This window comes from Stegodyphus dumicola, chromosome 1 (assembly GCF_044657685.1).
Source record: "Stegodyphus dumicola isolate Sdum_Otavi_A_Nest chromosome 1, ASM4465768v1".
In the NCBI taxonomy this organism is placed as follows: domain Eukaryota; kingdom Metazoa; phylum Arthropoda; class Arachnida; order Araneae; family Eresidae; genus Stegodyphus; species Stegodyphus dumicola.
The window spans coordinates 266,534,554-266,561,831 of record NC_140768.1 but is presented as its reverse complement, the minus strand read 5'-3'; the positions used below and the strand labels follow the sequence as shown (position 1 = coordinate 266,561,831).

The following is a 27,278-nucleotide window of genomic DNA, read 5'->3' as shown; positions in this document are numbered from 1 at the left end:
TTTAATTTATGATAATTAAAGTTTTCACTGAATTTTGTCCCAAATGAAATTAAAATTGAATGATTAAAGCTTCGTGACTTTTTCTTAGTTTGTAGTAATTAGTGCATATGTCAATTGTAGATATGCTTCGTGACTTTTTCGTAGTTTGTAGTAATTAGTGCATATGTCAATTGTAGATATGGTAATACAGTTATGAAATTAAATTGTAAAGGCCATTCTAAGTACTTTCCAATTCTATTTGTGTTTATAAAAACATTTTCTTTACCATAGTAAATACGATATTCACCTATCACTGAAAATATTAATAAATGGCGAAATCATCCAGCCTGAGAGAGGAAATGTCATAAGAAGCAAGACAAGTTAGTAAAAATGATTAATGATTTATTAAACTTACTGAAATTCTCTTGCATGTAGTTCGATTTCACTATTATAATTTCGATATCTGCGATAGGGGTTCAACAAGGTATTCAACAGCTAAGCAGATATTTTCTAATGGAGAAAAAATTTCTTTTACAATTAATAGAGAGTTTTTCAATATTTCAGTTTTGCCAGCTTGGAATGTCTTATTTTTAATAGCATTGTAGGGATGGAATGTGAAATTGTGAAAAGTAATTGTAGAATCCTAAAAGTTACGGGATTCATGCTGTGTGTTAATAAAGAATTTGCCTTCTGTCATGAACATTTTCTGAAAGTGTTTGAAAAATGTATGGATAAAGGTGTGTCAGTGGCTATACTGAACAAGGGAATCATATTTGAATTTATGTTTAATAATACATTAGCATCACATCTCGTATGCAACTTACGCAATATAATACATATTTCTTATATAAGCATAATATTATTAAACATACAGAATTGCAATATTAAAAGTATTTAACCGTAATGTGTTCATTAATTTCCAAACAATGGGAACCATCTAGCATTTACCCATTCGTAAACCATCGGAGCATTCATGTCCCTTTCCCATTCCTCACATATTATGTTAAGAAACCTGAAAAGAATTTAAAATCAATAAAATATTTCTCAAAATAACATATTCGATAAAAGCACATGATAAATTTGACGAACGCTAGAATATTATGACATTTAATCCCTTAATCTTTCGAAATGTACAAATTTACCGAATTTACAAATTAAACGTATTCCAATGGGAGTAAATTACTCCACTCAGCTTCGTGATCTGTATTTATTTTCTAAAGAATACGAATATCTTCCTTCGCTTCTATTTAATTATTTGCAAAACATTGCCTTGATCTTGAGCTATATTGATGATATAATAGTTCACAGTTTTATTCCCACCGAACAAAAGTCTCGCTGAATGTCTACAGTTAAGCAAGATCAATTAACTGTGAATTAGCTTCATCTAAGTTTTGTCTATCTCAAGGCATTAAGACTTCATGACAAAAGAAGATATTTCAACTTTATTATTATTTAACTTACTAACTAGATTACTAACCTCTTCAAACAAGTAATAATAATTATACAAACTTTAAAAGATAATAAATTTTATTAACTTTCGCTAATTTGTGTTAAAATCTGGAGTAGTCTATGTCCTATGAAGATTTTCTAACAGTATTGAAGTTCATTCTTAAATCTAATGGAAAGAAGGAGACGAAGGCGTGAAAAAGTTCATGCTGTATAAATGTAAGCTTTGTAATTGTTTCTGTAAATTTGTGTTAATATTTCTAGTTCTTTCTTTGCCGAACAGGTGGGCCATTTATTTCTAAAGTCGCTCTCGTCAACCGATTTAGAGTAAAGATTGTTTCCTTTATTAATAAATTCTTACTTTTTTCATTTCCTATACTTTAGCCCGAAAGTAATAATTTGTTGCCATTTAAAGATACGGTTTTTTAATCAAGTTTGTACTGTACGACAAGATGCAAATTCGCTGTTAGCAAACCGCCTGAATATTCCTCTTTACCCTTTATGAGGTTTCTGGTATCTAATGGGCGTTCCCCCCCCCTTTGTTCAAAAAATTATATTTTTGATAATATATTACTTCCAATTGTAATTATTTCTTATCATTTTATTTAGATGTGAATTGACTTTATTCAGTTTAATACTTTGAATTCCAAATAAAATTGCAATTTTTTTAATTTGAAAGTTTGTTTTCATCAGCTTACGTATATAGAATATTTTAGTAGCTAGTGCCGTTCTTCTTTTAAAAAATGAGCATTAATTTTTATTTTGTGGGTTTTTTTTATTATTCGGTTGAAACGTATATTGTAGGGGAGCACGCTATTATCGTGCTTAAGGTGCAAATCGAGTTTGGGATACAGGTCCTTGATCATTTGCAGAAAGAAGTTGTCTCTTGATAGAATTACACTTTCCAGTAACTTACCGAACTCTGGCAGTAGACAACCCGACAGTAAGATATGCCTTTTCCTATAATTTCTACTCACAACATCTTCATCTATATATAATTGCCTTGATTTCTTCCACGATGTTCAGGAATGCTTCGCATTCAATTTTTCTCATTAATTGTGCTAGCAAGCAAAAGATATGCACAAAGCTATTCTATTACAGCTACACACAGGGTAGGACGATGCCCGGGATTCTGGAACTGTGATTCCGTCACCTAATCTCACAACCGGCTTTAAGATAAAGGAACTGATGGAGTTTTGCTAGATTTGAGAAATAACGCCACCTCTCCCAACTTTCTCTTTAGGAAAGTGCTCATGTTTCTAGCAAGCTGAAATGAACGCGAAGATTAACTCTTTTAATTACCAGTGAATCTCTCTAATAATAATTTTGTCAATACTATCTGGAGCTGGAGCTTTTTTGGGATGCCAGAAAATGTATGATATTATCCACTTCTGTTGGCTTAGGAAGTGGTTCGTCTCTTCTGGTAACTCAGCGAAATTTCATATGGATCTTTCTCGCTTCCTGTTTCTCCTCTAAGTGATGCTCCTGATTATTTTATAAGTTATTCTCTCTCTAAGTTTCGAATACTTTCGTTGTGTAGCTGTGAAAGTATCTTCGACGCACATCTGGGATATCCGGAGCCCAACTCCCGCCGAAAGCATTGTGGATTTCTTCAGTTTTCCGGCATAGAAAAATTCTAATGACTCCACAAGTGGCGCGAGAACTAAAAGGTGGTGGACGATAATTCGTCACCACCAGGATTTAGTGATTGGGTCAACTAATCTCCACTCTCCCTTTAAAAGGGGTAGTATGTAAGATATTTTCTCTTTTCTTTCAGCATATCTTTGTGGTGTAACTGAAAGCCCGCTCGACGACGGAACTTCCGGAGTTAGAACCCCTTCGAGGGCACTTCCTGTTTTTTACATTCATGCATTTATAAAACGTAATGAGCCTAAACATAATAAAATTATTATTCATTTATTTAATGTCTGCAGTTATGATTTTCCTTGGTGTTACGAAACTTTTTTTTATTATTTGGATTCATATATTCTATCATTGATCAAAGATTAATCCATTAGTTTTGAAGCACTTTGCACAGTGTTGATTTCTGAAAGCTGTTCCACTATAGATGATAATTATGTTAAGTAAACTAATCTAAAAGTAACTATAAATGTAACTGAAGGGAACAAATATCAGAATTATGTAACATTTGTGAAATTAATTTAATATAATATTGATGAATTACTTACGTTTTATATTTCAGACATTTGCCAGTGAGTGGGTAGTTTAGCATGTAACACTCTCTGCGGAGAATATTGAAATATGTGTTGCCAATTGTTATAGCAGTTTTAGAATCATCCTTCAACAAACAGTCGTAAAATTCGTTATCACAGGTGCAGTTCAACCTGAAATAATTATCATTCAAAATTCAAAATTATGAAGATCGACATCGAACAGTTTAAAGAAGCTTAATATTTACAAATTTTTACAAATATCTTAATTACATTAATCGGCGGTTCTTTTAACCTAAAAACTAATTTAACAAAATCGAAACATCATGGCAATCAAAGCATTAAATCAATAAAAAGGAACTCTATTGTTCCTCTTCAACTATAATCCAAAGTCAGATCTAATTGTAGAGAAAAAAAAAAAAAAAAAAGAGGAAATTCGATGGGGAGTGTGGGAAACGGAAAAACGCACATCGTGTTTAGCGCGCAAAGCTAGCGCCATCTGCCAAAAATCAAAACGATTTCTACTTTGTAATTATCAGATAAGGGATAGATAGACGGGCAGTTTAATTAGTATTTTTCATATGTTGGAGTTGACTCCTAATTCTTTAACATATGAAATAAAAAAAAAAACCTGCGAAATATACAGTATATATAAATTAAATATATATAATTATAAGCAAAGTTGTAAGAACAGTACAAAAAAAAGAACAAACTGCAAAATTAAGGAAATGAGAAGAGAAATTGTAGTTAGCTCGCCAAAAAGTTACCAAAAGCTGTGGCTCCAAGAAAAATCCAACATATGCATATTCAGTAGTTTTTACAAGTTCGAATAAAAACTACATGTGAAATATTTTAGGTAATTTTAACAGAGTTTTAAAAACTAATTAAATTGAATGAAGTGACATATTAGGGTACAGGTGAAATAAAATGTAAATTATAAAACACAGTAAAATACTAATCGATGGAACAAGTAAAAAATATATTAAAAATTAAAAATTAAAAAGCGGAAAGGGGTAAATTAGCTTAATTCGAGGTCCACTCTGGCTTTTCAAGGGAAATTTTCTGAGTGAACATCGAACCAAGCTAACTCCATTACGCGTTTCGCCGAAACAGACAATTGAAGTTTTGCGTTACAAAATTTTTTAATTAATTAAATAAACTGTCCTATGCCTAATACCATCTAGTAAAAAAATTTTTTTAGTCTATATTCTCTGTTCCAATTTCCCGACGCATCCGCATAAATTGACACATTAAGGTGTAAAACATGGAAATGCAATTCCGATGTACAGCAATAATAAAAATAAAAATAAAAATAAAGAACGGTATGCTATTAGTCAAAATATGCAATAACGTACGGGCTGGACCTGCAAGCTTAGAGAATTAAACTTTATAAAGGAATCTGAAATCAAATTTAAAGGAATAAGGAAAAAATAAAACAACCAACAGCGTGAGTCCTTGCTAAGACCAAGAAAAAATTTTTTTTAAAGAACTATTAAAGAAACAGACCTGTGGCAATGCTGCCTTCTCTATATAAATATATGTATATATAAATTCTTCCCGTTAGTCGCATGTTGGCGGTTTTGATGTTTTTCTAAACTTTATCGCCAAACTATTCCATATTGGTATACATTATCAATATATCAAAAGAAGACACAATTTAATGTACAAAGTTTAATTATTAAATAGGGGTATTTATGATGCATTAACCATTATATAAATTATAATATATGATATATTACTGTTGCTCTCCCTATGTAGACAATCTCGGCATTGGCCTTGGTTTTGAGTACCTTTCATGAAGATTTTCTCATGAAAATCATTATCTAATAAAGAAGTTCACAAATTTGGCATGCACCAGTTACTTCATCTTAATTACAATTCTTTATGGTGTGCTCCTTTTTATAATAATATTCCGCAAGCTATAACTTAAATATGAAAAGAAAATTTATTGATTTGAATGATTCTTAAATTATACCTCAAAAAATACAAAAGCTTAATATTTCTTTCTAATACGAATCATGCGTGATAAGCTTTTATAAATAAAAGTAGAAGATATAAATTGTATCATGCAGGAGAATGGAAGGACAGTATATTTTATAAAAGAAAGAACGCTCTTTAAACAAACACTTGAATAATGTACTATGGTCTCAAAATAGCACACTGTGAGATTCTACTGTATCTAGAAGCTTTTGCTGATTTGTTCAGACCCTAATAGACTGGCGGCTAGTTAGTGCTTAGACTGAAACAAACCATAAAGCTCTGAAAAGGCTGAAATGACCGTTTTTAATTTAACTCTTAACTTAAAGGAACAGAAAGGCACTACATGTACGACAGACGAACTTCCGCTACTTGAGGATATTTTAACTAACTTAAGTTAATTAATAAAGTTAAATGTAGGTAACGTAGTCTGAGGTTACACATAAAATGGGCTGCTTAAGCTGGCTCAAGATATTTAACGACTCCTATTTTAAATTTTGGCTAACGGCGGAAAAGACTGAGCTGGCAATAATAAGTAACAGCAAGACGCGGCTACCACAGGTTCTATAATCAACATTCAAAACCCTCATAGTCTAAACATAATTTGTAAAATAATAAAAAACATAATTTGGATTCTGTTGAGAATAACGGAAAGCAAAATTATAGTTAAGACTTAAACCGTAATAATTGCTTACTGAACATAAAATGCCTTAATACATTCTGAACAGAAATCTGCGACAGCAATATCCAAAACGGACAACATGTGTCACTCCAAAACATATGCTTTCCGATGACTTAATAAAACCTTCCCATATAATACATAAAAATGACAATTTTCTAAAAGCAATAACATGGGACACTAAAATTACCATGTTCTTATTCATATAGTTATTCACACAATGAAAAGTTGTGAAGGGAATTGTAAATTTCGGTAGTGACATATAATGAAAGGCATAACCTCCTTGTAGGCAAAAGTTTGTTTTACCTTATGCTTTTAGTCAGCTAATATTTATTCTTAAATGCCGTTTAAATGTTTGAGAATGTAACATTAAAGCATTTTTGTTGATTATGTATAGGACACATGGGTTGGGTAAGCGTATTCTCGGAAGGTATTAAAATAACAGGGTTTCATATCCGAGGATCACTTAGACAATGGCCACATAATATAGCACGAGTTTTTTTTTTTTCTTTTTTTTTTTAATATGAAGACCCTCCTACTGATATTTTTATGCTCTCCGTAAATGTGTGGCTATATACGTTTTCTTCGATAATTTTAGTATTCTATCCTATCATTATGCATTTTTTCTAGATAATCATTTTGGCAATTTTCCTACATTTAGTGTATATGCTTCTAAAATTGGGTAATTTTTTAAAACTTCATTATAATTCGAATTATTATAGATTTCGGCATTTTTTAATATTTTTACAACTATTTGTGTGGTAATGTTAATTTAGTTTCTTTTAAATTATGTTTGCTCATGAGTGACCAATTTGACATTTTTGTGCAATATCCAATTACTGCCATCCTTTTCTGATCTTGGATGTAAAATTGTAAGTGTATCTGATCTGGGATAGGTCGTAATTTCAGGTACAGATACTTTTCTGTACCTGATTACATAATCTAACGTTGTTAAGATAAATTTCCCTAAAATATTTACAAAAGCTTTTTACAGATTATCTGAACTACCATAACAGCAATCATCAAATTTTCAGAATTCCCCATACTCCGCCAATCACGCGCATAGCAGTTCTTCGGGTTGTCAGAACTGCTATTACTTCTAATTGCCTTGATAAACATCTAATAATCCTGAATGGGAACAGGGAGCTTACTCAAGCTATGTTCGTGTGTGCGTGAAACAGACAACACAAGTAAGAAGGGTTAACTTTAACCTTTATTTCTCACAGCGTACAGCCGCTCCCTCACTTTGGGATAAAGAGATCAGCACTTTTGGTTTAAAACGTAGAAAATAAAAAATAGGCACTTAAAACTAACTTTACTGAATAAGAATGAAACTTAAATTATGTACAGAAACTCTTAACGCGAAGATTGACTTTTTGGTTCTACGTATGCAATCAGCGAAATGCAAATATTACAATAAGTCTCGTATATCAGCAGGAGCTAAGTTCTGGCCTTAAAGGCAGACAGGAACTGACTGAAAAAGCGCGCACGTGGCAGGGCAGCAAGAAGGCTCTTCTCTTGGCTAGAAACCACTTCTTAAATACCTACGAAGTTTGCAAACTCATTAATTAAAATATAAATCGTACTCGCGCTCTGGCAGGAAATGGAAAATAAGAGAGGACATCGATGTTTTAAAATAAAATAAAAGTTAGTGAAACAAATTCTTGGAAAAGGTGACTCGCCCTTTTTTTTAACCTGACATTGGAATCAATACAAATTTACTACGAATTTTTCTCAGAATCACGGTCCTACTGAATTCAATAAACCTTTGAAATAACTGAAATACTAGCTAAGCTCTTTGAAGACCATCAAAAGGTTAAAGTAACAGACTATCATGCTCGTCAGTCCCTTAACGTTTTCTTATGGAGTCGCTTCTTTTCCATGGAACATCAAGAGAGGCTGAAACTCTCTTCGATTCAGCACGTTCTGATTGTTGAATATAACGAAGAGATTTTTTTCATAGATACTGGAGACCGTTTGTTCGTCTAGATAAATATCGCAGGGTAAAGTGAAAACTGTAACAAGACTAACATGATTCCGAAGAAGACAATGGGAATTTTCCTTTTAGTTTTTGGATTAAATTGTTACTTTCCTTCACGTTTTGTGTAGTAAAAACTTTTAAATAGGGCATACGATGTAAAATTGTCAAAGGTTCCAGGGATTTTGGTTAATCTCTGAAAGAAGACTTATGAATTCATCTGTTCGATACTCATTTATGTACTTAAATGACTGATGTTATTAATTATTTATGGCCTTAAAAGACATACCCTCGATGGCGCAGTAGTAATAACCTTCTTGTCTGAGGGGCATTAGGCTATGTTTTAGCAGAATTTTAAATTAAATTTATTATCAAAATGAACGGTTGGAAAATTTATTTAAAAAAAAATGTTATATTCTAAAGTGTTAAGACTCACTTAGAAAAAAGAATTTGAAGAGCGCAGTGAATTGTTTTGAAATGTGCATTAACAACTATCGTCTTTGAAACAATCACAACCATAAAATAATCACGTATTTATACATCTTGAGTTAGAGAAAGAAGAGGTTCAATCTTGTAATCAGAAATGCAGATAGTCTACTGCATGAAAGTCCAAACAGTCACTGAAAACGAGAGCAGACCTATTAAAAAAGTCTTTATTTGCTGCTTTTGAGAGTATAGAATCCGTCAATGATACGTAAGAATATTTGCCAGTAATAAAAATTTAGAAAATTTTCGATTTAGCTACGATTTTTTTAAACGGGAAACTCAGTATTAATTTATTAAATTGGAGAAAAGCTTAGAATGCTTTTCTCATTTTCGGTGGTGTAATATTCGAGATATCAGATTAACCCTCATCTCGGTTATCACTCACTAAATGCAAACGAAAATATGAAAGCATATATATATAAGTTTTGAATCACGAGGAAGGGGATAATGAGGTACTGAAAAAATGTCAAAGTAAAAATACTCCTTTAACAGCCGCAGAATGAATTAATCGTGAGCGCTAGCAATTTTTCTAAACGCCCTAACTTTACATTGTGGTTACACTCTTTATGATATTAGGTATCTTTTGATGAAATTTGCGAGTGAGAAAGCTATCAAAAATTCTAACAGAGTTGCCCCCTTAACGTTAATAGACTTCGAAGCTATCAAGGGCTTAAAGTACGGCCGAGCGTGACAATAGCTTACGAGTAGCCTAAAAACGGCGGACGCGTGCAGACTGAATACCTGGTATCTCTCTTTCTAAGACCGAAGAAGTTCGGTTCTCTAAATACCGTTCTTCCTCATTATGCATTCAGACAGGATTCTAAAACTACGCTCTGGCCGGAAGTAGTAAGTTGAAGTTAAGAATTGATAGGAAAGGAACTTTAACTCAAACTTTAACTGTTAATAAAATTAACATAATCCTTACATTTTTTTATTGACGAGTTCTATAATTCTACAATTATGAACAAAATATGAGAACAAGGGCTTGTAATTCGTTGACATGTAATATGTTGGGCAGGATAAAGTTAGGTATTTCAAGTCGAAATAAGACTGCCTCAAGCATTTTTGACTTAAGTGGTTGTCAGTAAAATGAAATCAAAGAAATGTGATATAAAGGTTAAGCAAATGCTCATGCATAGGAGGAAAATATAATCATTTACTTTGTAAAGATTATGTTAATTTTATTAACAGTTAAATTTTAAGTTACTTTCCTGTCAAATTCTTCTGTCAACTTCCTGTCAACTTCAACTTGCTACTTCCGGCCAGAACGTAGTTTAGGAATCACTCTGAATACTTAATGAGGAGGAGAGGTATTTAAACCCCTAAGTTCTACTTGCTAAGTTAGAGAGAATCAGAGTTTCTGATCTGCGCGCGTCTGCCTTTTGGCTACTCTCTCTCAAAGCTGTTATTACGCTCGGCCGTGCTTAGGCCCTTGATAAGCTTCGTAGTCAGATAGAGTTAAGAGACCAACTTGATTAGAATCTTGATAGCTTCGACTATATCTCTTTTAGTTAATCTTAGTTTTAGTTTATTTCTTAGTCTTTTAAGTTCAAGCCCAAGTGTCGGCTTTTATTGTACACTCTAAGATGGAGTTTTGTTAAATCTTATTGTAATAATAAAGGGTTAATTACCCTTCCATCTTGTTGTTTCTTGTTACACGAGCTTAAACGATTATTCGCTAACTAGTCCTTAAAGGGACTTACATTTGACTGCAATTACACAGTGGTAAACCTCACAACTTCACTATGATTTCGCTATTTAAAGAAGGAATTTGCGATCGGATTATTTTTAAATAACTCTTGCGGTATCTCTTTTGCACTGATAATAAGCAAGAATCTTGCTTTATTGCAATATTTAAAATCAGTATTAGAAATAAAATCGTAAAGGGTGAGAACATGAAAGTGACGCAAACAGTTACAAACTGAGCAAATGGTAAATAGATTTCATCTCTTTATTGATCATACTATTGTAGACCAAAACATTTATCATAAACTTGACACCAAAACATTTATTATGAACGTAATAGAGAATTTCAAACCTTAATCTGAAATTTTTCATTATTGAGATTTCTTTAAAGTCTGCCACTTAGGACTTATCCTTCTCTAGTTTTGATATACAGCATTAAAAAGCTTAAAATTTTCTATACAGTATAGCCTATATAAACCTACTAAACTTTAAAGTTAATTTTAATAAAACTTACTGCAGTGCCAAAAAATATTTAATGTAGAAAAAGCATCAACATGATAAATGTAGTAAAAATTAGTTAAGTCTTACTTGGTGAAGGATGAATCATTGATTAGATCGTCTTTCTTCTCTCCTGCTCTCAGCATATCATCGCAAAGGTCATGAGCTCTGCAACATTTATCAACTCCTTCTTCTTCACCGAGATCATCGTAGCTTTGTGCTTTATCTCCCGCTCCACACCACTTTGTTCCTTAAACGAAAAAAATATATATATAAATCTTCTTTAGAGAAAATATATTTAAAATTCGTCATACTCTCACCTGCCCCAATGGAATATTTAGGTGCTTCGAATTTTTTTTCTCCACTCACTCTCATCCCCGTAAACGCTTAAAAGAACTTTCAAGCATGAGAGCCTGTATGGATATCATGTGGGATTGGTAAGAGCAGAATAAACTGTAGCACTGTACACCAGTATACCTTACAAAACAACAAACATAATTAATATAAAGGGAAATCAAATCAAAACTTCTGGGTATATAACATATCTATATTTATAGTATGTAGTAGAATCGTGATCTATCCTTTGTATCCACATTGTTTTCAGGCATGTGTCTTTCATCATTTTTGAGATCGAGTTAAATACTACGTAAATATTATTGTTTATTCCTGTAAGGATACCAAACTATCAGTTTACTACATTAATCATGTGTTGATTACGTTCTATGTCTCGCATGCATTTTGTTTTGGGGTAGGAGAAGAACTGAAGCGAATAACGTTTATGCTTCTTTGGGACTATAGATCTGGCAGCACACTAATACATACATTTGGCTGTCAGTTGTTCATCCGTATTTATTAATTTCATTTCAATTCTAAATTGCAGTGTTTAGATGATTACGGTTTGTTTTCAGACTGGATGTACAATAAGGAAACAGACGATAAAAATGTATAAGAGTGGTTGTGAAAGAAAGATCGCTCATTTATATGAAAAAGAAGCATAAAAAACGGAGTAGCGAATAGTTGTGTTAAAAATATCAAGTTGTTCAAAAACAACAAACATAGCTACAAACATTATATCTTTAATCATTGATTTTATACATATACTAAACATGATTCTTATAAGGTATTTTCTCCCTCTTTGTGTTGTAACGGTAGCACAATCCCGCCGCATGTTCGAGAGTCCAGGTTCGAGTCCCGGTAAAGGCATTGCTCATTTTTCCTATCTCCTGCTTCAAAATATCCTAGTGATTCTAAAACTACGGGTCCTATGGCATAAGCACAGTCGAAACGGCGAATGAAAGATTGTGTGCTGCTCTCCGTCTTTTCTAGGAATGGGGGAAGGGGGATATTTCGTAAATTTTGATTTATGTTTTTAATGGTTTTGTCTATTTATTTTATTTATATATTAAGTTTTAAAGTGCTGCTAACTTTGTTATTAATAGCAATATTTTTTATAAATCAGCAAAAGTGTCTGAAATCATGCATTGGCGCAGGTTGTAACAAAATTTCGGGGCAAGATGTAGCATGTAACTTGCCTAAGACTTTGATTCATGTAGTTAGACTTTCTTCTTTAAAATCTTAGTATTCAAACTACTTTTCTCTGTCTAGTTATATTTTACAAAATAGACGATTTTTCATTCTTCAAGATTAGACCGCTCCTTAACCTTTCACCTCGAAAATAGTCTAAAAAGCCAGCGGCATAAGGAAATTTGCTATTCTAATTGACACATACGCAAAGGAAGCATTGAAAAAAGAATATAAAAAGATAATTAAGAAAAAATGAAGAAAAAAAGAAAAGAAGGGTAAAGGAAAGAGCTAGGATAAAAAAAACCGAAAAGAAAATAAAGAGATAATAAGCATAGAAGAGGGTTTTTAACTCCAGTACAGATACTAAAAAAGAAAAATGTTTTTGCTTAACTTGCGTCGAGGACTAAAGCGATTCGGATGAAAAAAATGGGCGCTTAATTAGTAAAATATGGGCACATTTTAAATTTGTGAGTTGAAACAATCTATCATTTGTTTGCTTTAAGACTGCCTTTTGTGTTGATTGGTTCAAACGTTTTATGTTTGTTTTACTATAAACCCATTTATATCATTCATTGTCACTATACCAAGCAATAACAACCACGAAAATTTTTTCAATATTATAGTTTTTGCTGTCATTATTTGCCCCAGTTATGTTAAAGTTTGCCCCATATCCGCGCAAATTGCAACAGACAATAGGTTTTGATAAAATAACTGCTTGTGCCAAAATCAACAAAAGGGCCGAATACTTCTTTTGCGCATATTAAGAATGAATAATTATGCTACAAAACAGCAGTTATAATCAAGGAATCGTAAATACATTTAGAAATATAAACAACTTCCATCAAATTATAACAACTAGCTCCTGCTCCTGTACTTTCAATAAAACAATTTTTAGAAACAATTTAAAAATATAATTATACATTTTGCGACAGAGGATTTAATATTGAGAGATAGGAGAATGCTTTAATTATAAAACCGAATTTTTATGCAGTTCCACAGTGCAGTAATTGGATTATATCGATGTCAGGAAACTGAAGAATCCACATTGCCGTGACCAGGATTCGAACATAGAAAATTCGAATAAGTCTTGATGGCGCTTCCTGTTACACCATGAAGGCATGCCGAAAGGAGGGAAATAGTATTTTTGTACCTCTAGATATAAAAACATCTAGTTAGTGAAATGGTCATTATGATATAATAAATGAATTATAAAATATTTCATATTTTTATTTTTTCCAAGAACCATTTGTTGTGATCGATGATATTGCGTTCAGGAAGCTTCGGCTTTTAGGGGAAAAATCAGCGCCACATAGGACCGAGGTTCGACCATTCCTCATTTTAGCCTTAGGAATTTGACGAGATCCGCCTTTGCAAAATCGGGTGAGGCTGGCAAGTGTCGGTCAAAAACATTCATTGAATCCTTAATGTCTCAAGTTTTCGAGATATTTATATCGCCTATTATAGAGTTGAGAAAAGAACGATTTGCCTTCGTAGTTGCGTTTAATAATTAAATACGTATTACCCTGCTGAATATCCAAAATGAGACACCTTGAAAGAAGCCTACAATTACTTTGGGTCTAAATTTTAATCTCGAGAGGACATGCAAAGGATGAGCATTGAAACTCATATGCAAATCCTGTGTATACCAGCTAGAAAATCATGTTGTTTTGAATACTAGAATTCTGTGTTTTCTTGAGGTTCGATTCCGCTTCAGTTTGCCTTCCTGAAAATACGGCACGCATGAAAACAAGCGCAGGTTGCAGAGAATGTTGAAACATTCTTCTTTTCCCACCATGTCATACTACTGCCTTTCCTAACACTTTCACTCTATGTGTGCCCATCATGATGATTTGTCGATGATTGGGAGATGAGGGGCCAGTATACAAGTCCTGAAAGGTACGTCAGGTATACTTTGGCAACATGTGAAAATAATACAGACTGAAATATTCCATGCACGTATTCAAAGCCTCTTTCTTTCAGTGCTGAGATGTGTCGTAGAAGTTACTGCCAACCATTGCAACTATATGTTCTGCAAGTGGAAAAGGGCTGTAACTTTAAGAATTTCACCCTCATAGTCTGCATTATTTGTTCATTGAATACGGATTTAAAATCTTTTGTCTTCACTAGGCTGCATTTTGGAGGGTCTTCTTCCGTGCACTTTTTTATTCTACTCTCAAAATTCGCAGTTTCGAACATAAATATATTAACCCAGACATTTGCAACGGCTATTACTAATATATTTTTAATATTTTTTATCAGATTTAGGGAGACACTAGGAAAGAAATATTTTTTCCTTTTGCAGGTGCCTTTTCTATATTTATAAACAGCTCTGTTATTAGCTTCATAGCAGACTTTGTGAAGCTAATATCTCAGAAAATTTGGATCGTAAAAATAAGGAAATGTTTGCGTTGAAAGACACATGAGGATTCAATAACTGGTTGTTTTATTTTGCAGAGAGTGTACGAAAAATTAAAACTTGTGTTTAGAATGAAGGAACTGAATCCTGGAGAAGGCATGCTTGTAATTATCCGTCCCTTCATAGCAGGTAACGGTGGCCGTCTATTAAGTGCCTCCCCAATAAAATAGCCAACACTTATTGCCTTAGCAATGGCCAATGCTGAATAAGTAAGTGCCTGCCATCGGATAAAAAATTCTCAGAAACGCTAAACTTCACTCAAGCCTAAGTATAATATTACGTTTTATAATAAAATTAATTTAATAGGTTCATTATTTTTACGCATGTGCATTGTAGGATATTTAAAGTTCAAAGCAGCAAAAAATAGCATAAAGGAATGATGGAGCAGCAGTAAATTTTCAAAATCGCATAGAAATAAAATTTACCATCAAAAGTTAGTCAAAAGTAGGAAATTTGCGAAAAATTGCAAGATCTGTAACACTGAAGAGCATATCATACATTGTTCGCTGTATGAGGTTTCTCGGGTTATTGCCGACCTAACATGTTACGCGGACGTTCCTCAGTGGTTTTGGAGAAGATCCTGGGTTAAGCCATATCCAGTGTCCCACATCCAATCGCCTTTCTTACGAAAGTTTACACTAACCAGCTTGTGACCTAGTTTTTGATTTTCGGACTACAATTGTTAAAGATTGTTGGACGATTGTTAAAGCATCTTTGGCTCTTCCAACATCTGATGTTGTTGAAAATGTGAAAATAGCGTTACAGAAGTATTTTGATTCGAATGGCTCACATAAAGCTATTGGTAGGATTAATACGTGCCATTCTCAAGCAGAGGTTGCTTTAAGGTTCATGTGTCTCAAATGCTGGGGGGGGGGAGAACTTAAAATGGGTTATACACCAATTTCAAAATAAAGTTAACTTCATTAGGAAGCTCAGCCGAGATCATCTAAAAGCTGCGAAATTCGTGCAGGGAAGAAGTTGGCATGAAACGCACGTTTGCAATTATATTCATGATGATATTGCTGCATTTCCAACAAATTCCAGGGCACAACTGTTGATCGTTTATGCCAATGACATACGGCAACCCGACAGATTATGGATAGCAGCCCGTCTTTTGAGGAACCAGGCACACCCTTCTTGGGTACAGAAAGACTGGGTCAATGAGTACATAGTCGAGATTCAGTCTATCGTGTGCTTCTCAACAAGCCTTCACGTGGAGAAATTTTAGATAATTTTGCTGGAACTGGCGTCCTTGTGGGTTAGGGTATCATGCTGGACTGCTACACTCCACTGCATGTGTTCGGTGCGAGCACTGTGACCACACATCTTCATAAGGAGAATTCCTTAAACCTTATATGAGGCTTTTTTTTTTTTTTTTTTTTTTTTTTTTGTTTTTTTGGTAAGCTGTTGCCAAGGACAATTTTATATATAATATTACAAGGACATACAGAGCTCAACTGATCGATGATTTTCCAGAGGAGCAGGATATTCTTTGTATGGTGTGGATAAAGACCACGGAAGTAAATCTTAGGTTTTTGTACGGTGTGCAAACTTTCCTAGGACATTCTAGAGAATGAAATTCAGGTGTTTTTGAAAACAATTCGATTTGTTGGTGCTAGTTATGATCAAAAATATAATTTAAAGTATTATAAGGTATTTTCTCATTCCTTTCTGCATGCCTTCGGGGTGCAACGGTAGCACACTCGGGGCGTATTCAAGAGGTCCAGGTTCGAGGGCATTGCTCATTTTTCATGCCTTTTGTTTCAAAATAACCTCAAAACTTTACAGTATGAGCACCCTTTATGAGGCTTGTAAAGCTGTGATGGACGACCATAATCTTTATTAGCAAGACCATTCTGGTAATATGATGAATAGGGTTTCTGTTGTTTTTTTGCGTCATTTGCATATCACAAAATATTTACCTCTCTGTTTGCCTATGTTACTATTGCCTGTCTCATAGCATTAAGCATCTGTGTATAAATTTTTATTACAACTTATTGTACCTGTGTATTTATAGTAAAGAAATGTCGTAAGTGCATTGATTTCTTGTATTTTAATCACATGTCATTATCTATGTTATTTTACTCCCTTTCGAAACACGTTCATTCATATGATAGAAGCCAATATAAAAATAACAATAATAGTAAACAATTATGAATTCAAAATCACCTAATTCTTAAAAACATTTGCTGCATAGTTCAAGCGTATAAATGTGCATTCAACAGCCTAACCAAACATATTTAAGAGTCCAGACTCAATAAATAATAACGAAAGCATAATTCGACTAAAACAACAAATTATTTATTCAAGATTAACAATGCTTCAAATTCAAATAAATGATTGTTCATTATAAAAGCTGCTAAATCAATCAGCGAGGTTTTACCTTGAAGCACTATTAGGACCAGCATCTCCATTTAAATAATTACATAAATAAACTGAATAAAAGTTAAACTGAATTGCTATAAACGTTTATAACACTGTTTGTCTCTTTACTGAAGTATTGTATTACACTGATTGATATTCCATTGTTATGAATATTAGAAATAATAAAACATTTTTCAAAACATGACGGATATCGCAAAATAGTTCATATATTTATAGTTAAATACCTGGAAAAACTAAATTGGAATCATGGGGCTCGGATTTCCATCGTTCCAAAGTCTCTTCAGATACTCTACCCTCCTCATTAGAACGTCTCCTTCTACTACTCTCACTAAAATACTCAAGTCCATAAAATTCAGTTCGAGCAGTTCCTTTTCCTTTACGACGCAGAAGTTCGGTGCAGTCTTCTATGAGATCTAACATTTCCTGCATATTCGGTTTGCTGACTGTATTTTCCCCTGCCTCCTTCACAATGCGTTTGACAATCTCCCTATTTGAAAAACATTATCTTAAGATACAAGAGGAAATTATAAAAGTTCTGCAGTTTTTTTGTTTCCATATCGTTTTCAAATAATATTTATTAAGTATCAGTAACTAGAGCAAACAAAATTATTTGCATAAAGAAAGCAATTTTCAGGATTAATTTAAGCTGCAGTTAAGAAGACTTGTCATGAAAATGAAGTACACAATGACATTGAAATACTGGTAACGTATTGATTAAAGAATATAAATACTAGAGCAAAAGATTCCTTTTATTATAATCAAGAAAACGTAAGCTGTTTGAAAACTGTATAATTGTCATTTATGTGGTATGGCTTAATTTAAAAAGTGATCTTTCAATCTAGCCGTTTACCATTGAGTTCACCCAAATGGTGTGGAAAATTATCACCGAGCACTGATATTTAACTGCTAATGCAACACACAATTCCCAATTAACAATCAAAGAGACACTGAATAATGTTGTTGATCATATAAGGCCCTGGTGATTTTTACAAACTTAAACTGGTAATGCAAACTTAAACGATTTCTTCTGGTTATAGATTAGTAACTTACGTATTTGATGAGTTTCATTTGATCTACAATCTCCCATTCTTGAAACTAACGGAATACATATCTAAATTCGAATACTAAGGACTAAGCCACTGGTCAAGATTAACTTTAATAGCATGCAAAATAGCATACCATTTTACTCAAACCCAACATTTAACCTTCAGCGACGTAATGAAAGTTTAATAAGATTATGGTTAATATTTACCTCCTAGTTTTAAATTATGCTGCTATCCATTAAATTTACATAAACATTCTGGTCTGAAGTATTCCGGCAAGAACCACGAAATATTAGGAAAAAGTTTAATTCTGAATCTACCTGTTAGAAAACTTAGAAATAATTGTCACAAATTTAACAGAACAATTAATATACAGCGGCTTCATAGAGAAATTAATTTAAAACTGATATCATCGGAGAATTTCAAATCAAGCCATATTTTTTAAATATAATGCCAAGAAATTTCGAAGAGCCTTTTTAGAAGCACCTACTTCTTTGTTTATTAAACCAGAAGGCAGCTGATCAAAGGCCATGATGAAACCTTTCACTATTTATATTTAAATTATTAAAATTATCCGATTTATCTTTAAATGAATCAAAGTTTTCCTAAAATGAAACTAATAAATTATAAATGTTAAAACGGTGTTACAGTAAAATAAAAAAGCTGAGTTTTCAAAAAATACATTATTAGATTTATGTTCTGTCTTGTATGCATGTTCGTACTTGAATGATCATTACAATCTGTAACAATATTCTATATTTTTATAGAAATTAAACTTCATCTACGTATATAGCATAATCAAAGGTAGAAGTTAAATTATGGCCACTCATGTCACAAATCATCCCCCTCATCATTAGGGCAGGAATTGGATTCTCACTAAAATCAGAATTTTTGAGTTTTAAATGAGTGAAGTCGGTAGAATCGAAGGTACTTAATGAGGATACGCAGTAATTGTAGAGGATCACAAAATTGAATTAATCAATACCTTCACAATCAGTAACAGGAATTGGTGTATTAAATATTTCTGGGGAAGCCAAAAAGAAATTTGCAGTGCTGAAATTTGGGCGCTGCGCTGTCTTTGACTGGACTGTTGGGAACATAATATGCCGTCGGTGAATTCTGCCTGCTTTTATGTGCTTCGTAAAAGGTATACTTAAAAATAAAAAAATATACTTCGTAAGAAATATACAGCGCAAAAGAAGAAAATGTAATTAATTTCTAGATATAAAGAAATGCATAACTTAAAGTAGAACAGTAGGTTCTCGTCCAGTGTGGTTAAACGTATAAAATTCGAATTGCGAGCAACGTAAAATTTCCCTGAATATTAAAAAAAAGCTATTTTATTGAATCTACCTGAGGTTGGAACTTCAGACTTGCTACTTGTAGCAAAGCTCCATTCTTTAGAAATCAAATACATTTATCAGAAAATAATCAGTTGAACTACGATCTGTCTGAGATGACCATGCATAACTTTGCATTTAACAATTCATCGGTTGCGAGACTAAGCATTTCTTTCCGCGCAAATACGCGGGGTATCTGTCTATCGTAAATCTGTAAATGCGTTTGTGCCTACTGCAGTGTATAACTGGAATGCGAGCTGACCCCGTTAATGATCATCAGAAGACAGACTAGGCTCTTCCTTGGAGCATATCTTCAAGCTTGCCTGATTAGCTATTACGGGCGTACAATTTAATTCTGACTCTCTAGTAGACTTACTTAGCCAGCTTCTGGTTTAGTATTTAAGTGAGTAGCCTTCTATTACTGTTCAAAGTATAATTTAAATTTGACTGTTCTATTTATTTTTTACCTTGACATTCATAAGTGAAGTTCTGGTGCTCCGTCCTCTTTTCCCAGTCTTTGATCCATTTATTTGAATTGCCCCGATATGTGGTTGTTGTAGCACAAGAACCTGCATTTGTGATCCAAGTTCTGTTTTAAAAACGGTTATTACAACAGTCTTAACACTCTGAGTGGTATGAACGCTTTTATCTGGTCATGAGAATTTTTTTGGTCACTTGGCATATATTTAATTAATATATGTGTATACATATGCATTTTTTTCTTTAATGATGCAAATATCATCTTAATGAATGAAAGTTTATAAAAACAAAACTAAATTAAGTAATTATATAAATTTAGCTAGTAAATGCTATTAAAATACTGGTTTCCCAAGCCGTTGTTTGCAGACAATAACTCGCTTCACCTCTGTTTGCGTTATAAGACTTAAATAGCATTACAGATCAAATGAAACCCTAGGAACTGTCCATTTACATAGGAATCATTTTAAACTCTAATAATAGTGATATATAGTTATGCAGTTTCCAATGAAATTAGAAATTAATTGACGAACTGACCTTATTATTATTTGCGCTTATTATTCTTTAAAAAAGAGCGCGAAATTTTATGCGAGATAGAAACATGTACTTTTCGTTATAGCCTTATGACTGTCTCTTTAGACAGTACCGTAGGTCCATTTTATTTCAAAATATTCCGAAAATGAATTGAAACTTTTGAGCAAACATTTGGTTACAGTCGCCTAGTACTTATTTTCCATAGACCTGAGCCAAATGAGACGATTTTCAGACATAGTCTCCTAAATGTGACTTCATACTGGAAATCAGGCAGTTTGTAAGGCTGTTTGTCCTGTTTATGAGTCCCTGATGCCACCGGATCTCTCCTGCAGCAGAGCTGTTTTGAGGTTTTATTGGGGCCCGAATTAAAAGGTGGTGAATGATAGTTCGTCACCAATAGGATTTGACGAGGTTCCCAAATCTCATTTGCTCTTTAAAAGGTAGTATATAAGATATTTTCTTCCTCTTTTCCAGATGTCTTCTTGGTGAGGGCAGTATACATTTTTCACGTCCAAGCATCAATATAACCTAGTTACTCTACACAGTAATCATAAATACACAGACCAAGTGATGAAAAAGCTGACTTTGGTTACAACTATGCTGAGGAGAGACGTGTTTCTGATCAATTATCAATATAATGATCTGAAAACCACCAATTCTGAGTAAAATTTCCTTAAAAATCCTTTATGTATTGTAAGCCTTATAAATAAAACAAAATAAAGGAAAGCAGTGTTTTTCTGTATAGAGACATTATCATATTATTAATTTCTTACACCTCGATAATTATAAACATTACTATGTTTGAATTACGGTGTAAAAATCTGCTATTAATAACGTAAATTGTGCGTTAGAAAAGGAATACATACTCATCTGAATATATTTCACAGTTTGTTACTTGCGGCATCTCCTTTTGAGGATCTTTAGTCCATGTGACTATCAAAAGAACTTCGTCGGCATCATCAGATGGTTTCTGAAGGAAAAGCATCTTGGTCTCAAGATCCTGAGCGTATATGAACGCTACCACTGAGCATAGCAGAATGAGAAAACGCATCATTGTTCAGATAAGCTATTAAAAGGAAGCAACTCAATTTAATTATAAGCAAAAACATATCGAGATAGAGGGAGGATCATTAAAAACAATTTATGTTATATTAAAGAATAATTTTTTGATTGATAGATTACATATTATAGAATAAGAAGCATGTTTTACTTTAAAAATTAAATTGCAAACATTGTAATAAATTTTTCGCATTGTAATACTGCACACCTTTTCATCATCCTTGAAGAAATGTTTCGTGAATTATTTGCGCAATATTTTCATAAAATAAAAAAAGCAATTATGTGCTTATTTTTTAAAAAATATAAATTTCCTTTTGGTTGCAGAAAAGTCTACTTTTGATCAAAATATTAGATGAAATTTAAGATTTTAGGGTATATCTCTAAATACGTGGCATAAAACCCAAATTTTGGTTAAGCCTAATCTCATATAAAAGTAAAATAACAGTGACACCGTGAGTTCAAAAACCCAACCCACTATACAATTTTAAATAACTCTTTTTTTCACTATTTGTTGTTCAGATGAATGTGTATATTATGTAGCGAAAACAAGCGATCACAGCTGCATGCTGTTATTTGTAACAAATCCGTAAAGAATTTATTTTAGGAATTTACTTTCCTGTTAACAAAGAAAATAAGCATATTAAATATATTTCATTAATATTTTCGGTGCATTAAATTAAAACTAGCTATGGGGTACGACGAATCACCGTGATATAGTTAGTTAGTTTGTTAGTCAAAAAACAAGTTTTACATTTGCATTTAAATTATGCAGCGTTAGACCTTCATTAAATCTATAGAGTACTTAGTTTCAGTACCAAAATACTTAACACTTGCTTATAAATATCCTAACAAAATTAAGCATTTCTACAGATACAGGTAGAAGCTAGAACAGCATCTCTGTAGTACACAGCTACTTGAGGTATAGCTAAACTTAGCTAACTGTTAAGCTTCCGCCCCATTGTTGAGGGAGAACACTTCAGCGAGGCGGTCTGAGGGTCTCCAAGTCTTCTTTCCGTATCACCAACCTCTAGAGAGGAGTTTCGTCCCGCCGCGCATTTTGAGTGCCCCCATGCCGCACGGTGACTATATGCGTACAAACACCCATGTCTTCTCCGGGATTTGAACTTGTGCCCATCGGCACAGCAATTAGTGTCATTAACAACATTTTATCTTTGATCCGTAATAATGAAGATCTTATGATTAATTCGATAAATTTTTATCTGCGTTTTTTGTTGCAAACTACATTGCTTATAGTTATTTTTTGCATAGATAATTAAATAAGGTTCAACTGTAAAAGTAATCACTTAATTCAAATTCAAATTCGAAGCAACTCTCGCTTTTTCCCTTTATACAGGTGCATTGAATTAGCAGTGCTAAATAATAAACATAAAATCTTGACATAAAATAAATTAAAATGCTATAAATAAATGTAGAATTAAAAGTTCAATAATTTGAACGAATAACGAATAGTACATCAGAGGTACGGGTATATAAACATAATGGTTTCTGAAATGAAATAATATATCGAATACAAAGAACTCATTTTTATTCATGTTGAAGCTTTACGGTTTAATGTACACCGTTAATGATAAAAAATAATGATGAAAGTTACGCCAATATGAAATTCTGAAAAAAAAACTCTTCCAAATATTATCTATTTTAGTTCATAAACGCTAAAGCTGATCAGCTAGATTTCCCTTCATCCCTATGGAGTGTCTAAGTTTAGAGTAACTGAGCCATAATTCTTGAGTGAGATGATGAGATAGTAGCGGTGAATGCAAATCAATGCACTGCAATGCTTGAGAACGTCTCTGATGTACACCGGAACCAATTTTTGGTTTCAACAGAATGAGGCAAATGCCCACTAGGTGAAAGATTTGATAGAAACTTTGACGAGCATATTTCTGAAAAGTTAAATTTTTGAACGGGAAGATAGAGTGTGGCCGATGTCATCAGTAGATCTTTCAGCTTGTGATTTTCTCTCTTTGGGGTTATTTAAAACTGAGAACGTACGTCGACAAATCACATTTCTTATCTAAACGAAATGCCGACATTCAATGTTAGTCAGCTATTAATGAGTAAGTGAACTTTTAAAAGCATAAATTTTATGCATTTTTTCTCAGAATGGTGTATATTAAACTGAAAAATTACAATATGGATAAAATTAATTCTTTGCATTTACTCTACTAGTTCACCTTAAAATTTGTCAGATGTTTTTGCCCCACCCTGTATTAAAAAAGTACAAATAGAATTCTGACTAAATGAATGAATAGGTCTAGTACTAAAAAATATTGTTGCCCTTTCCCATCAGAAGGGTGGGATAAAATGAGAAAAAACAAAAACCAAAGAAAACGTTAGAAGAGCATGATGGTGTTTAAGTTTTCCAAAATCTACTTATATACTATATGACATTTTATTCTGGCTGTTACTTTTCATAAAGAGTTTTAAGACATAAACATTTAGTTCAAAGTAAATAATAAATTTGTTAAAAACTACTATCGATGTCATTCCAGTTTATGGTAAAACTTATTTACCGAAAATTTGCATTAATTTGAATATTTTACTGCAACTACAGAAAAAAAAGGTTCCCAAAAATTTTTAAAGAATAATATCATGTTCAAGAGATACCAATATCTGAAATCTTGTTTTAGTGCCTGCTATGCTGTTGTTAATGATCTTGTTTTAGTCCCTGCTTTCTCAATATACTCTTGGAATATAAGCACGCATAAGAACTAAAGGTTTCAGTAACTAACAATAAGCAACAAGCTTATCACTATTTCCATCCTTGTAAAAACTGTGACAAATTCGTTAATGTTTCAAAGGAGCTTTATTTTGTGTCTCAGAAAGAAATCATTAAAATATATGAGTTAGGAATGAAATAAATAATGAATTTTAAAACAACCAAAAGAAGTTTATTATATACAAGGAAAACAGTCTTAGTTCAATAAATTGTTCAATATTAATTTTCCAATCCTTAAAATTTTTTTAATAATTTAATAACTAACTACTTTATAAATTAGCAATTAATTGAAAACAAAGGTATTTATTACATTTTTAGTTTCAATGTTATCTTAATTATAAAAAATTTTTGCAAGTATTATATTTAAATTATGTCTTTTACAATATGTAAGTGTACATTTAATGCATGTTTACTATTAATTTTGTAATGAAATACGAGCTTAGTAAAATCAATACCACATCAAATAAAATCATTGAATAGATGTTGTGGAATTAATCATTGTTATAGTAAGATTACACATTTATTAAATTTCTAAAATGCATAGAAATATATAAAACATTTCACCATAAAGGCACTCTCAGATATAAAATATATAACGTATTCATCGCTGATAAAAATCAGAAAGTAAGACATAGTCTGGTCATCAATATAATCAGTCAAATCAGAATCAAAAGCTTGCTTCTAAAAGTCGGCTAATTATGGTATTACATGATTACATTTGATAGCTAAAAATAACTAAAATTATATTCTCCAAAGAAATGACATTATTACGCAATATTAATTAATGAGTTTTGCTAATTTCCTTTGCTCTCCTAGAAAGTTTATATGTATTGGCATGTCTAGAATCACTTATCATCTCACTAGTATATAAGATATGTCTAACACAAATCTTTCTCTTTGTTAGAAGTTAGTGAAAATTAAGCAAAATTCTAGATTCTTTCAGCTCAGAAGAATCATTCATCGATATCTAGATTACAGTATACATCAGTTAGAATAAAAATGTTGAATAATATTCGTAAAAAAAATCTAAATTATCAGTAAAACCTATGTTAGTGTTTGCCCACTTTTTAATTTTCGAAGTATAAATGAGACCGAATTGGATATTGATTATCAGTTTTTAGTCTAATTGCTCCAGAAATGAATTAAATTTATTTTTGCATCATAAAGCATCAGAAAGTAGTAAATAAAATTTTATTCTCGTGTATAGATGGACACTATAAAGCAAATGAAAGTGGTTTTGTTGAATAGCTTCATAATTAGTAGATTTAAAAGAAGGAGATTAGCTGATCTGTTGTATTAATTTTGCATTTGGAAGTTCATATTTTTTTATACAAGCTGCTCAAAAGGAAATATGCATTAAAATAATTTTAGTTAAAAACTTACGAATATCATTTAAAAAATATTAAACTGACAGACTAATCATGAAGAAATCCTTTGTAGAGATATAAGGTATTTTTTGGAAGCAGGCAAGATGAATAATATGCAAACCCTTCGCTGGGAATAAAACCGCGGACCTCTCAACTACTCACTGAGGGTGCAGACCAATACACCACGAAGGCTCGCTAAGAAGGCGGGAGAAATACTTTATATACTCCCCCTTTTAAAGAGCGACTGGGGTTTTTAGGGGACACAATCACCAAATCCTGGGTGGGGAGAATCATCATCCACCACCATTTTAGTTCGGGCGACACTGTAGTAACATTGATAATTTGGAAGCAGGCAAGATGAAAAATATGCAACGCCTTCGCCGGGAATCGAAACATGGACCTCTCAATTAAGCGGTGAGCGTGCAGACCACTACACCACGAAGGCTTGCTAATGAGGCGGAAGAAATCATTTTACCTTCATAAGGAATAAAATTGATAATCTAATAAATGAATTACCAATCAAGATTTTCTGAATTCATTTATAACTGAATGAAAGTATTTTTAACATTTGTTCATATCTGTCATACTATAAGCACTGTAAAAGAATAGCGGCTAAAAATAAATTTTAGTTCTGCTTTAACAATGTAATAACTATTTCCAGATTCTTCTACAAGTCATCTTTTCACTAAATCTAACCACATGCTAAGAAGTAGAAAGAGTATATCACTAAATCCTACCTGGTTATGTAAATTAAAGAAGAAATTTATCAATGTAACCAGCGTAATAGCAGAGTACCTTAAATTTCAGCTGTATTTATATACCTGCATTTCTGACGTACATGTAAGGCCTTAAACTTTATGAAATTCCAACTCTATCAACTATTGTATTTCAAGAACATCTGCTTCCGATTTCAAGATTTTGACATAATGATTTCATGAGAATTTAACAGTGTCTTCAACATTTATTATCTGGTTCATTTATAAAAAAAATAAAAATGAGAGAAAGGGAATAGGAAAATCCGTCTATGCTCATACGTCGTATCCATAGCGTATAAAATTAAGAAATTCTAAACTCCTCTGTTAGTAACTTCATGTACATAGGAGTCATAGGATGACTTTTGTGTGACTCGTCCATAGAAACATTACAGATAATTTACCAAAAGGTTTTTTTTTTTTTTTATTTTTTTTTTATGAAGCATTAAGAATAACACTTCTTTTCCTTCAAGATGTGTAGCTTTTATAGCATCCTCAGAGATGAAACTATTCTGAAAGCTTTCTTTTAATTTTAATTCATCAATGATAATAAAAACAAGAGTTTGTGTACGTTATGTGCGCGTGTGTGCCTTTATATGTTGTGTCACATGGGGCAAAGATGAATAGGTCTAGTACTATAAATATTTGGAGCACACATTGCCCAGTTCGTGGAAAGGTTCACCTCGGAACGAGGTTTAAAAGATTCGGTTTATAGTTTTTAACTTAAGTTTTCAGATATTG

The 27,278-nt window shown here is 32.5% G+C and overlaps 1 protein-coding gene across 1 annotated transcript; it reads right to left on the bottom strand.

The window, feature by feature from the left end:
• Nucleotides 1–746: 746 nt before the first annotated feature.
• On the bottom strand, nt 747–26,677 carry LOC118195048 (uncharacterized). Its single transcript, XM_085806574.1, has 6 exons — nt 26,523–26,677; nt 21,486–21,685; nt 17,450–17,712; nt 10,991–11,150; nt 3,615–3,770; nt 747–991 (listed from the first exon to the last, which is right to left on the bottom strand). Exons 2-6 carry the CDS (start codon nt 21,671–21,673, stop codon nt 892–894), a joined length of 867 nt encoding a protein of 288 aa, XP_085662700.1. The 5' UTR covers nt 21,674–21,685; nt 26,523–26,677; the 3' UTR covers nt 747–891.
• Between the last annotated feature and the right edge of the window lie 601 nt (nt 26,678–27,278).

Excerpts from the sequence above, each read along its gene's own strand:
- LOC118195048 (XM_085806574.1), bottom strand. The coding sequence starts at position 21,673 with ATGATGCGTTTTCTCATTCTGCTATGCTCAGTGGTAGCGTTCATATAC. Across the intron at positions 11,151-17,449 it reads TTCCAATTTAGTTTTTCCAG|GAACAAAGTGGTGTGGAGCG; the intron begins GTATTTAACTAT and ends TTTTCGTTTAAG. Across the intron at positions 992-3,614 it reads AAATGTCTGAAATATAAAAC|GTTTCTTAACATAATATGTG; the intron begins GTAAGTAATTCA and ends AATTCTTTTCAG.